A 14,446-nucleotide genomic window follows, 5' to 3' on the forward strand; every position below is an offset into this window, starting at 1 on the left:
AAATACCATGATCTTTTGGCATGTTAAAAACATCAAAGGAAGGAATGAGAGGAGATGCTCTTATAAATTCTTCTGTGGTTCCCCTCTAAGCTCCCAGAACTGTGGGAGTGTGAAAAGGTTTCAGCTCAAATTCTTTTCATTGATGTTCAAGCCTTCAGCATGTTCACTGCTGTTCATCTCAAGCAAATGGAGGCTTGGGAAGATACAACTCAGGCCAGGAGAGATGGATCAGCTACTATTTGACATTCCCCCTGCGCTTATGGATACAAACACACCTTATTAAATCAAGATATTGAATAGAGGCTGCCTATAATAAAATACATCTACCTCCACTGCCATCACCTTTTTGATTTAGAAAGGAATCCTATGGGCACCCTCTCAAACAAAGAGTTTCTATAAATACATAAAGGGCAAAAGAGTAATGAGGGAGAGAGTAGGGTCTCTTAAGGATCAACAAGGTCATCTGTGTGCAGATCCACAAGAGATGGGTGAGATCCTAAATGAATATTTCTCATCAGTATTTATTATTGAGAAAAGCATGGATGTTAGGGAACTTGGGGAAATAAATAGTGATGTCTTGAGGAGTGTACATATTACAGATAAGGAGGTGCTGGAAGTCTTAAAGTGCATCAATGTAGATAAATCCCCAGGACCTGATGAAGTGTATCCCAGGACATTGTGGGAGACTAGGAAGGAAATTGCGGGTCCCCTAGCCGAGATATTTCAATCATTGATAGTCACGGGTGAGGTACCTGAAGATTGGAGAGTGGCAAGTGTTGTGCCTTTGTTTAAAAAGGGCTGCAGGGAAAAGCCTGGGAACTACAGGCCAGTGAGCCTCACATCTGTGGTGCGTAAGTTATTGGAAGGTATTTTAAGAGACAAGATCTACAGGCATTTAGAGATGCAAGGACTGATTAGGGACAGTCAGCATGGCTTTGTGAATGGAAAATCATGTCTCACAAATATGATTGAGTTTTTTGAAGGGGTAACTAAGAAGGTAGATGAGGGCAGTGCAGTTGATGTTGTTTACATGGACTTTAGCAAGGCCTTTGACAAGGTACCGCATGGTAGGTTGTTGCATAAGGTTAAATCTCACGGGATCCAGGATGAGGTATCTAAATGGATACAAAATTGGCTTCTTGACAGAAGCCAGAGGGTGGTTGTTCAAACTGGAGGCCTGTGACCAGCAGTGTGCCTCAGGGATCAGTGCTGGGTCCACTGTTATTTGTCATTTATATTAATGATTTGGATGATCGCATTTGGAATACTGCGTCCAGTTCTGGTCGCCACACTACCAGAAGGACGTGGAGGCTTTGGAGAGAGTACAGAGGAGGTTTACCAGGATGTTGCCTGGTATGGAGGGGCTTGGTTATGAGGAGAGATTGGGGAAACTGGGGTTGTTCTCCTTGGAAAGACGGAGGATGAGGGGAGACTTAATAGAGGTGTATAAAATTATGAAAGGCATAGATAGGGTGAACGGTGGGAAGCTTTTCCCCGGGTCGGTGGTGACGTTCACGAGGGGTCATAGGTTCAAGGTGAAGGGGGGGAGGTTTAACACAGATATCAGAAGGACATATTTTACACAGAGGGTCGTGGGGGCCTGGAATGTGTTGCCGGGCAAGGTGGTGGAGGCGGACACACTGGGAACATTTAAGACTTATCTAGACAGCTATATGAACGGAGTGGGAATGAAGGGATACAAAAGAGTGGTCTAGTTTGGACCAGGGAGCGGCGCGGGCTAATTGTTCCTTGTTTCTCGTTTCAAGGCTTCATTCTATGATCATCTTGCTGGTGCCAGTACAGAGCAAGACTGCGGATAGTTGGGAACCTGTCTCGGGGGCAGGGAATTCATATGGTGTTCGTGGAAGTGGAAATGACTAGGGTTGGGAAGCATTTTCCGATCAGGGCCAGTGTGATCTCCTGGACTCGTTTCGATCGCCTCAGGGGGTCGGAGAGGAATTTCCCAGATTTTTTTTTCCCCATATTGGCCCTGGGGTTTTCACTTTGGGTTTTCGCCTCTCCCTGGAGATCACATGGTCTGGAATGGGGGGGTGGGGGTGAGTTAATAGGTTGTGATGAACAAAGCATCGTAGCTGTGAGGGACAGCTCGGTGGATAGGATATTGGTATGTAGATAGGCTGGAAAAGTGGGCGGGGATCCTGGATTCAGGATTCAATCCTGGACCGGGGAGCGGCGCGGGCTTGGAGGGCCGAAGGGCCTGTTCCTGTGCTGTATTGTTCTTTGTTCTTTGATAATATAGGAGGCATGGTTAGTAAGTTTGCAGATGACACCAAGATTGGTGGCATAGTGGACAGTGAAGAAAGTTATCTCCGATTGCAACAGGATCTTGATCAATTGGGCCAGTGGGCTGACGAATGGCAGATGAAGTTTAATTTAGACAAATGCGAGGTGATGCATTTTGGTAGATTGAACCAGGGCAGGACTTACTCAGTTAATGGTAGGGCGTTGGGGAGAGTTACAGAACAAAGAGATTGAGGGGTATATGTTCATAGCTCCTTGAAAGTGGAGTCATAGGTGGACAGAGTGGTGAAGAAGGCGTTCGGCATGCTTGGTTTCATCAGTCAGAACATTGAATACAGGAGTTGGGACGTCTTGTTGAAGTTGTACAAGACATTGGTAAGGCCACACTTGGAATACTGTGTGCAGTTCTGGTCACCCTATTATAGAAAGTATATTATTAAACTAGAAAGAGTGCAGAAACGATTTACTTGGATGCTACCGGGACTTGATGGTTTTGAGTTATAAGGAGAGGATGGATAGACTGGGACTTTTTTCTCTGGAGCGTAGGAGGCTGAGGGGTGACCTTATAGAGGTCTATAAAATAATAAGGGGTATAGACAAGGTAGATAGTCAATATCTTTTCCCAAAGGTAGGGGAGTCTAAAACTAGAGGGCAAAGGTTTAAGGTGAGAGGGGAGAGATACAAAGTGTCCAGAGGGGCAATTTTTTCACACAGACGGTGGTGAGTGTCTGGAACAAGCTGCCAGAGGTTGTAGTAGAGGCGGGTACAATTTTGTCTTTTAAAAAGCATTTAGATAGTTACATGGATAAGATGGGTACAGAGGAACATGGGCCAAATGCGGGCAATTGGGATTAGCTTAGGGGTTTAAAACAAAGGGTGGCATGGACAAGTTGGGCCGAAGGGCCTGTTTCCATGCTGGAAACCTCTGACTCTAAACTTCCCCACTCCATCTTCAGTTCCTTCTTGATGCATTCTGTTTTTCTTTATTTGAAATAAATTTGAATTACTGGATAATGCAAATAATTATCATCCATAAAAAAAACTTTGCGTGATGAGGAATGACTATGAATCCATCATTCACCAGCACGATAGTCAGTTAGCTCTGCTCTCTGCTTCAGCAAATGTGGATGCAGCCTTTTGTTTGTTCCCAATAGCCAGACCAGTGACCATTTTCCCAGTAAGAAGTCTCACAACACCAGATTAAAGTCCAACAAGTCTATTTGATAGCACAAGCTTTCGAAGTCTCGCTCCTTCTTCAGGTGAGTGAGTTTTGTTCACAAACATGGCATAATATATAGACACAAACTCAATTTACAAGATAATGGTTGGAATGTGCGTATTTACAGGTAATCAAGTCTTAAAGGTACAGACAGTGTGAGTAGAGAGAGGGTTAAGCACAGGTTAAAGAGAACAAAGAACAAAGAAAATTACAGCACAGGAACAGGCTCTTTGGCCCTCCAAGACTGAACCGAGCATGCTCCCCGACTCAACCTAAAACCCCCTACCCTTCCAGGGACCAAATCCCTCTATTCCCATCTTGTTCATATATTTGTCAAGATGCCCCTTAAAAGTCACTACCGTATCCGCTTCCACTATCTCCCCCGGCAATGAGTTCCAGACACTCTCTACTCTCTGTGTAAAAAATCTGCCTCATACATCTCCTTTAAACCTTGCCCCTTGCACCTTAAACCTGTGCCCCCTAGTAATTGACTCTTCCACCCTGGGAAAAAGCTTCTACTATCCACTCTCTCCATGCCCCTCAATCTCGTGGACTTCTATCAGGTCGCCCCTCAACCTCCGTCGTTCCAGTGAGAACAAACCAAGTTTCTCCAACCTCTCCTCATAGCTAATGCCCTCCATACCAGGCTACATCCTGGTAAATCTTTTCTGTACCCTCTCCAAAGCCTCCACATCCTTCTGGTAGTGTGACGACCAGAATTGAACACTATATTCCAAGTGTGGCCTAACTAAGGTTCTATAAAGCTGCAACATGACTTGTCAATTTTCAAACTCAATACCCCGGCCGATGAAGGCATGCATGCCGTATGCTTTCTTGACTACCTTCTCCACCTGCATTGCCACTTTCAGGGACCTGTGTACCTGTATACCCAGATCCCTTTGCCTATCAATACTCTCAAGGGTTCTGCCATTTACTGTATATTTCCTATCTGTATTAGACCTTCCAAAATGCATTACCTCACATTTGTCCCGATTAAACTCCATCTGCCATCTCTCCGCCCAAGTCTCCAACCGATCTATATCCTGCTGTGTCCTGATGGTCCTCATCGCTATCCGCAAATCCACCAAACTTTGTGTCATCCGCAAACTTACTAATCAAACCAGTTATATTTTCCTCCAAATCATTTATATATATTACAAACAGCAAAGGTCCTGCGGAACGCCACTTGTCACAGCCCTCCATTCAGAAATGCACCCTTCCACTGCTACCCTGTCTTCTTTGACCGAGTCAGTTTTGTATCCACTTTGCCAGCTCAAGGCCTTACTGAAGTCCATGTAGACAACATCCACTGCCCTACCCTCATCAATCATCTTCGTCACTTCCTCAAAAAACTCGATCAAGTTCGTGAGACACGACCTCCCCTTCACAAAACCATGTTGCCTCTCACTAATACGTCCACTTATTTCCAAGTGGGAATAAATCCTGTCTCGAAGAATCCTCTCCAATAATTTCCCTACCACTGATGTAAGGCTCGAAGATCAGATAATCACCAGGCAGGAGTGTTCTCTTCCTGTCGGGGAACACTTCGACAGTCACGGGCATTCAGCCTCTGATCTTCGGGTTAGTGTTCTCCAAGGCGGCCTTCATGACACACGACAGCGCAGATCACTGAGCAGCAACTGATAGCCAGGTTCCGCACACATGAGAACAGCCTCAACCGGGATCTTGGGTTCATGTCACACTATCTGTAACCCCCACGACTTCCCTGGGCTTGCAAAATCTCACTAGCTGTCCTGGCTGGAGACAATACACACCTCTTTAACCTGTGCTTAATCCTCTCTCCACTCACATTGTATGTACCTTTAAGACTTGATTACCTGTAAAGACTCGCATTCCAACCATTATCTTGTAAATTGAGTTTGTGTCTATAATATGCGCTGTTTGTGAACACAACTCCTCACTCACCTGAAGAAGGAGCGAGACTCCGAAAGCTTGTGCGACCAAATAAACCTGTTTGACTTTAACCTGGTGTTGTGAGACTTCTTACTGTGCTTACCCCAGTCCAACGCCAGCATTTCCACATCATTTTCCCAGAGCCAGTGAGCACCTTCCATCCATTTGTGGAATAGGATTATTGAAACCGATCAGAGGTAGGTAATTACTTTTTGTAAAATAATTTTGTCAATTTCACTTGTATTTTTCTGCTCTTGTTTGCTGCCCCAGGTTAAGTCAATTTTGCCTATTGTTTTGTACTCTTTCCCCCCAATTTTCTGGCTCCTCTTCTTCCGAAAATGTTAACTTCTGTGGGTTTACAATGCCATGGTTATTAGACCTTCATCAAAGTGATCATAATTCATCTGTGAAACTAACTTTAGATATGAGAGGCATCAGAATTTATCCTGCTCATCTCACCTGATATCCATGCATACCTTTATAGCAAATGCCACTGGATTGCAATCAGAATAAAACTTCCATACTCAACTATTCCAACACTCCCATGGCTGGCCTCCCATCTTCATTCCTCCATAATCTTCAGATTACCCAAAACACAGTGACATCATGTACTGCCTATTCACTACCTTTGGGCTCAGAGGCATACGTTTTATACTGGTCTCTCAATGATTCCAGTTTAAAAATAAATGTAATAATGAAACAGTCCATGTCTGTGCAGCAAGACTGAGACAACATTCAAGTTCCGGCTGATAAGTAGCATACAACACTTGCATAGTATATCTTCCAAATCTGATGACAAGAAATTCGGTCCAAAAGATGCACCACACCCAAGTCAGCATGCTCAGTATCCAGGTGCTAGTCACTGAGCAAGACAGGTTGTTCATATAAAGGCAAAATACTGCAGATGCTGGAATCGGAAACAAAAATAGAAAACATTGGAAAAGCTCAGCAGGTCTGACAGCATCCATGGAGACAGAACAGAGCCAATGTTTCGAGTCAGGATGACTCAGAGCTCTGACGAAGGGTCATCGTGACTCAAAACGTTGGCTCTATTCTCTCTCCATAGCTGCTGTCAGACCTGCTGAGTTTTTCCAGCATTTTTTATTTGTTTCAGGTTATTCATGTGCCTGACACCCAAAGCAACTGCACTATCTTGAACTCAGTTGCAGTAGAGATTCCCAGGAGGATACAGAAATGCTTTAGGGATGCCCTCAAAGCGTCCCTGAAGAGTTCAAACGTCCCCACCAACTTATGGGAGTCTTACTTATGTAACCTATGTAACTTACTTATGGTTACTTATGTAACCAACCAAAATGCAAAAGATTCAATCGGGAAGGCATTGAAACATTGACATTATGAGGAGCATGCAGAGGTGAAGTTGAGGCATCGGACAGGATGCACAAACCACCAAAAAACCTCAACCACCCAACTCATCAAGCATGTGGCAGAGCCTGCAGACCACCAATTGGGCTTATCAGCCATTTTGGAACCAATTGAACTGGAGGTAGAAGCAAGTCACCCTCCATCCCGAGAGAGTGCCTAAAAATAAATTTTGCACCATGCAAGTGAAGGGCAATGGCCATCTCCAACAACAGAGAGAATCTAACCATCTCCCGATGACAGTCAATGGCATTATCACTGCTGAATCTCCCACTATCAACATCCTGGGGTTACATAGGCCAGAGTCTAAACTGGACCAGCCATAAAAATATTGTGAGTACAGATAGCAGGTCAGAGGCTGGAAATTCTGTGACAAGTAACTCACCTCCTGACTCACCAAAGCCTGTCCAACATCTACAAGACACAAGTCAGGAGTGTGATGGGATACTCTCCACTTGCCTGGGTGAGGGCAGCTCCAACAACACTCAAGACGCTTGGCACCATCCAAGACAAAGCAGTCTGTTTGATCGGCATTAAACATTCAATTCCTCCACCACCAATACATAGTGGCAGCAGTATGTACTAAATACAAGGTACACTCTAGCAATGCATCAATGCTTCAACATCACTTTCCAAACCCACGACTTCCAGCACATACAAGGACTGGAGGTGCCTGGGAACACTCATTCTTATTCAAACCACACACCATCCTGACTTGGAACAATATTACCATTTCTTCACTTTGCTGAAACAAAATCCTGGAATTTCCTTCCAAACAGCACAATTGTGATACTGTCCAGATGAATAGTGGCAGTTTGAGAAGTTGGCTCATAACAGCCTTCTAAAGGGTAATTAGGGATGAGCAACAAATTCTGTCCTTGCTAGTGGTGTTCACATCCCATAAAATAAAAAAACTTGCCCTCTTGCTCTATTTCCTCTGTGCTTTGACCTTATTCGTTACACAGTGGTTAGCACTGCTTCCTCACCGTGCCAGCAACCTGGGTTCGATTCTTAGCTTGGATCACTGTATGTGCAGAGTCCGCATGTTCTCCCTGAGTCTACACGGGTTTCCTCTGGGTGCTCCAGTTTCCTCCCACAGTCCAAAAGATGTGCTGGTTAGGTGCATTGGCCCTGCTAAATTCTCCCTCAGTGTACCCGAACAGGCACCAGAATGTGGCGACTAGGGGATTTTCAAATTAACTTCATTGCAATTTTAATGTAAGCCTACTTGTGAATAAATAAACTTTCAATTAACTCCATCAATCCTGACAACTCCACATTGCTCCACATCTGGCACTTCCTATACTGCTTTCGCTCTGTTACTTCAGGCTACACCTTAAGCTCTCTCGGTCTTGTAGAATTATCTTCAAAAACCTCTATGTCTTTTGCTTCAAACCCCACCTTTGAAGAAGATTTTGGCTTTCCATTTATGATATCTCCCTCTATCTCTTTTGAGTTCATTTTTGTTTGATTATGCCTCATTAGTTGTGGGGGTGGTTTTCTAAAATTATTGCACAAATACCTGCTGTTTCCTTCTGATTATGTTCATATTTGACGTTAGATATAAAAGTCAAAATGTGTACAATAACTTATCACTGATAGGCCTCAACTTAAACAGATACAAACAAATCCTCCTTCAATCCATCACATCAACTCGCTGCCCAACCACTGACTCCATCGACACATCCCGCTGCCTCAGGAAAGCATAATGAAGGACCTCACGCACCTTGGACATACTCTCTTCCACCTTCTTCTGTCAGGAAAAAGATAGAAAAGTCTGAAAACACATACCAACTGACTCAAGAACAGCTTTTTCCCTGCTACCATCAGACTTTTGAACGGTCCTATCACATATTAAGCTGATCTTTCTCTCCACCTTATTGGTAACTGCAACACTATCTTCCGCACCCTGTCCTTTCTTTTTTCCCCGATGTACGTTATGTTTTGTCTGTATAGCACAAGAAACAATACTTTTCGCTATATTCCAATACATCTGACAATAATAATTCAAAACTGCTGCTTATCAGAGAAATAGGATTAAATTAAAAAAATTAACAACTAAATTGATCTTCGGGGCGAGGCTCCTTCTAGAAAATGTTTAAATTTAAACCCGTTCTTTTTCCTCTAAAATTGGCTTTTTGAAGGAGTGGTCATGGTCATTAGAGAGAAGGTTAAGAGGTGACTTAATAGTGGCATACAAGATGAGCAGAGGATTAGATAGGGTGGACAGTGTAAGCCTTTTTCCTCGGATGGTGATGGCTAGCACGAGGGGACATAGCTTTAAATTGAGGGGTGATAGGACAGATGTTAGAGGTAGGTTCTTTACTCAGAGAGTGGTAAGGGCGTGGAATGCCCTGTCTGCAGCAGTAGTGGACTCATCAACATTAAGGGCATTTAAAGGGTCATTGAATAAACATATGGATGATATTGGAATAGTGTAGGTTAGATGGGCTTTAGATTGGTTTCACAGGTCGGCGCAACATCGATGGCCGACTGCGCTGTAATGTTCTATGGTCGAAGCTATGTCCTCTCAGGCACATCCGGGTAAATATTCCCTCATCAACATGGCCGCCGCAGAGGTGAGGTCCCTTCTTCTCTACGCAGTCGCAGTGGCAGCTTCTCCCGGCACACCCCGCGGGTTAAACCGACCCGGACCAATCGGAAACGCGAGCGAGGTTTGGTGTGCTTGGATTGGACGAGGCTGACGCAAGCGCAATTTTTAAATGTGCAGCGGTGCTGCGAGTGGCTCGCGGGCGGCGTTCTGAGCGGCGGAGGGGAAAAGTAAAGGATAGATAATATTTTTTGGAAAGTTTCGAAAGGAAAGATTCGCGAATATTTCTTCCGTTTTGGTGAGATTAATTCTGGTGCGCCTTTTTTCTTTTAAACGAAAGGACATTTGAGGTGAAGCCTTCCCCCCTCAGTCTGAAATGATCAACTGAAGCTGAGCTGGGCTGACCCAGGCCGCCATTGGCCTGTTGCTCAAATATCTGAAGGGTAAACAGTGAATCATTCGTAAGACTTATAATGTGAACGTTTGCCCAAAGTACGTTCCGCTCTCATTCGGTGAGTGCGATAGAATTGCAGCCAGGCCTCTGATTGAAGTTTGTATATTAGTAAAAGGCTGAAGTCACATTTTATGGGGAAATGTTCAATTTCCCCCACTTCCTCTCTTTATTACTTGCCCTTTACCTTCGCCCCCAAATACAATGTATTCACGACCCGTGTGCTTGTTCTTTCAAAAAGCCCTTTGAGCTTGTGTAAGCAGGTTCACACCGTGGATAAATTGTTTCCACTGGAATCAGTGGGTTTTAACATTGGGCAGCAACGTATTTTTTCCCCACTTATCACCGATGGCAATTTGCGTCCATTTTAAGATAAGGCTCTCTGATTGCGATATGCTTATGCCTTATTTTTGACAGCTCAGGCGGAGCTGTTTTTGTTTTTTTAAAAAAACTTTGTGCCGTTTGCTGCTTGAACATATGTAGATCACCCGTGTCGTTGGTCCTGGGAATCGTTTAAAAATTAAGTCAGTGACTTAAGTGAAACTTTTGACTGTACATGTCATTTAATGTAGCACCCAGATTCTAAAATGTTTCAATTCAGATTGCGCAATCTACTTCTGGAGGCTTTTAAAATCCCTTTGGACACCCCAGTGAGTTTTATTTTGAGAGAGACCTAAGATGTTTCAATCATGGATATACTTTTAATTTCAGTTACATGGATGTAACTGAAAAACACTTTTACCTGGAAATATATTTTTTCTAGAATGCAATATGCAATTGTTGCTCAGATTATTCTCTATATTGATCGTTCTTAATGTCGTTGGTCCTGGGAATCTCGTTTAAAAATTGTCCGTGACTTAAATGAAACTTTTGACTGTACATGTCATTTAATGGAGTACCCAGATTCTAAAATTGCAGCTATGTAATGTGTTCAAAATATTAGCATAAGTGACCCATCTGAGCAAAATTTGAGTGTCCGGTGAATAAAAAGATGCTGAGATGGAACCCATCATTATCAAATCTTGAAGTTCTGATTTTGTGATGATTCCAGCACCTGAGTTCCTGTTTATAAACAGACCTTTACGAACCATCGGGCTTTCCATAGTTCAAGCAGAATGAGCCAGTAAATAAGAAAAAAGCAAAATACTGCGGATGCTGGAATCTTAAACAAAAACAGAAAATGCTGGAAAATCTTCGCAGGTCTGACAGCGTCTGCGGGGAGAGAATAGATGTGGAGATGGTATTTTATAGAGCCAATGTTTAGGGTCCAGATGACCATTCGTCAGGGCTAAGAGCAATGAGAATCATCAGAGATTTGGGGGGAGGGGTGGAATTGGACAAAGGGAATGTAAATGAGGATACAGAAGGCTGAGAAGGTTCTAAAAGTGTCCATTAAGTGATTAGAATGTGAGAATGGCAGAACGGAGTATCCTGGCGCAGGGTCATCCAGCATTTTCAGTAAATTAGAAATGTGGGGTTGAATTGTCTGGTTATGAAGTCTGGGATGGGTGTGTCAAAATTCTGAAAACTCCTATCCATGTTGATGCAATTTATTTGAATTATGTTGTTGTTGTGCTGGGGTGGCACAGTGGTTAGCACAGCTGCCTCACAGTGCCAGGGACCTTGGTTCGATTCCTGGCATCAGTCACTTTGTGCGGAGTCTGCACATTTTCCCCATGTCTGCATGAGTTTCTTCCGGGTGCTCCGGTTTCCTCCCACAGTCCGAATGGGCGGCACGGTAGCACAGTGGTTAGCACTGCTGCTTCACAGCTCCAGGGTCCCGGGTTCGATTCCCGGCTCGGGTCACTGTCTGTGTAGAGTTTGCACATTCTCCTCGTGTCTGCGTGGGTTTCCTCCGGGCGCTCCGGTTTCCTCCCACAGTCCAAAGATGTGCGGGTTTGGTTGATTGGCCAGGTTAAAAATTGCCCCTTAGAGTCCTGGGATGCGTAGGTTAGAGGGATTAGCGGGTAAATATGTGGGGGTAGAGCCTGGGTGGGATTGTGGTTGGTGCAGACTCGATGGGCCGAATGGCCTCCTTCTGCACTGTAGGGTTTCTATGATGTGCTGGTTAGGTGCATTGGCCATGCTAAGTTCTCCCTCGTGTATCCGAACAGGTGCCTGAGTGTGGCAGCTAGGGGATTTTCACAGGAACTTCATTGCAGTATTAATGTAAGTCTATTTGTGACACTAATAAATAAACTTTTAAAAACTTTAATAAATTTTAAAGTTATTTTTGGATGAAAATAATTGTGTATTAATGAGAAAGAGGTGTTGATGTTCCCTGCTACCATCAGACGTTTGAATGGAGCTACCTCATATTAAGCTGATTTTTCTCTACACCCTTGCTATAACTGTAACACTACATAATCCTCTCTGTATGGTATGTTTTGTATTGCACACAAGAAACAATACTTTTCATTGTATACAAATACATATGACAATGATAAATCAAATCGAAACAATACACAACTAAATATCGAGGTGGGGGGCAGCACTTTGAGAGGTTTTTGAAGAGGAAAGATTTGCGTTTGTATAGAGACTTTCACAACCACAATGTCCCAGTGTGCTTTGCAACTAATGAGCACTTTTGCAGAATAGTCCCTGGTGTAATGTAGGAAATATGTGCACATCAAGCTCCTACAAACTGCAATATGATGATGACCATGTAATCTATTTCCGTGATGTAGATCGAGAACTTGATGGTGACCAGGATACTGGGGATAATCACCCTGCTCCTCTTTTAAATAGCACCGTGATCGTTTACATCCACTCGAGGCCGAAGAGGGCCTGGGTTTAATGTCTCATGAAAGGCAGCACCTCCAACAATACAGCACTCCCTATGTGCTGCATTGGAATGTCAAGTCTGGAATGAAATTTGACATTTTCACCTCTGCCAATAGCTATACATTCAGTACTGATGAGAGCAATGCAGGATTTGTAGCTGAGTGGTGACCTGAGAAGTTCAGTTATGCTTTACTTCAGTGTAACCTCAAATGGATAGATAAGTGTGTAAAGTCCAACAGGTTTACTTGGAATCACGAGTTTTCGGAGCGCTCCTCCTTCAGCAGGTGTCACAGGTGTTGTGAGACTTCTTGCTGTGCCCACCCCAGTCCAATGCTGGAAACTCCACATCATCTTGTACTTGATAGCCGAGGAATTGTCTTTTGAGGAAGTTGGAGTGGATTGGGGTTATAGCAATTAACTGTTTGATACAAAAGTAGAAAACACTGGAAAAACTCAACAGGTCTAGCAGCATCTGTGAACAGAGGTTTGAGTTTGTCTGACGACGACTGAGTCATTTGTTTGATCTGTTTGGAGAGAAAGCAAATGGCATCTTTACTTTTGGAAGTGGAAAGTGGACTGTATGATTCACTTCCAATTCAATAAGACCATTTGTTGATTCAGAACTTGGTTAGGGACAGCAATCCTTTGGCATGTGCAAGTGTAAAATACTGTGGATGCTGGAAATCGGAAATATAAACAGAAAATGCTGGAAATACTCAACAGGTGGGGCAGCATTTGTGGAAGAGGGAACAGTTCACATTTTAGGTTGTCGTCAGAATTAGTGAAGGGTCACAGACCTGAAAGATTAACTCTGTTTCCCTTGCCACAGATGCTGCAAGAAATGTTGAATATTTCCAGCTTTTGTTTTTTTCATCATTGGCAATTGCAATGCATAATATGTCATATATACAGAACAAGAGTTCCATTACCATCCTCTAATCTTGCTACTGTTTACATGAGCAATAAGGAATTAAGCCATCTTCTGGTGGTGACTGGTGATACTAACCACAGGAAATATTTAACCTAAAATCATCACAGATCAAACATTGTGCAAAAGGTTGCAGGAGTTGATCTGTGGAAGCTCTGTACTGTTAACAAAGCATAGAATCTGAATGAATGAATTATGTTTTAGGATTTATATTTTGCAGCACAGATTGGGGGGGGGGGGTGCAATTTGAACTCTCCGGCATTCAAAGAGCTGTCCTAATTTCTTTTCCTGTCCTTTCCCCATAATTATTCATTTTTCCCACTTCCTTTTTTAAAAGCAGTCATGCATTTTGCCTCTGACACCATTTTTGTTCACACTCCATGTCCCAGCAGCTCTCTTGTACATGAAAAAAATAACAGTCTTAAAATAATGAATAGATGGGGCTGATTTCTCAAGCAAAGGTAATTCTGTGAGGTGAGAATAAGGAGGTTTGTTAGTTTTTCATACAAATGATGTTTCTTTTTCATTGACCTAATGTTCTGTATTGCTGATGTTGATGATGTGGAGATGCTGGCATTGGACTGGGGTGAACACAGTAAGAAGTCTCAACACCGGGTTAAAGTCCAACAGGTTTATTTGGTAGCAAATACCATAAGCTTTCGGAGCACTGCTCCTTCGTCAGATGGAGTGGAAATGTGCTCTCAAACAGGGCACAGACACAAAATCAAGTTACAGAATACTAATTAGAATGCGAATCCCTACAGCCAGCCAGGTCTTAAAGGTACAGACAATGTGGGTGGAGGGAGCATTAAACACAGGTTAAAGAGATGTGTATTGTCTCCAGACAGAACAGCTATTAGTCTGATGTTGAGCAGACCAATCTGTAGTTGTTGTGTTTATTCTCCGTCTCTCTCTTCTCTCTGTTCAGAGAGAGAGAGAGAAAAATGTCTGTGCTCT

At 43.4% G+C, this 14,446-nt stretch overlaps 1 protein-coding gene across 3 annotated transcripts in view; it reads left to right on the forward strand.

Moving 5' to 3' along the window:
• Positions 1-9,478: 9,478 nt before the first annotated feature.
• The window catches only part of kif11 (kinesin family member 11), a 43,646-nt gene continuing 38,678 nt past the window's right edge, over positions 9,479-14,446 (forward strand). Inside the window, exons 1-2 of one of the 3 annotated variants that reach the window (XM_078223522.1) lie at positions 9,479-9,624; positions 11,892-11,946. In XM_078223522.1, the coding sequence (XP_078079648.1) occupies positions 11,945-11,946 (2 nt within the window). In that variant the 5' untranslated portion in view covers positions 9,479-9,624; positions 11,892-11,944. Of the gene's footprint in view, positions 9,640-11,891; positions 11,947-14,446 lie in introns of all 3 variants that reach the window. The other 2 variants (XM_078223521.1, XM_078223523.1) reach the window with 2 other exon arrangements.

This window comes from Mustelus asterias, chromosome 11, assembly GCF_964213995.1.
Source record: "Mustelus asterias chromosome 11, sMusAst1.hap1.1, whole genome shotgun sequence".
Taxonomy (NCBI): Eukaryota; Metazoa; Chordata; class Chondrichthyes; order Carcharhiniformes; family Triakidae; genus Mustelus; species Mustelus asterias.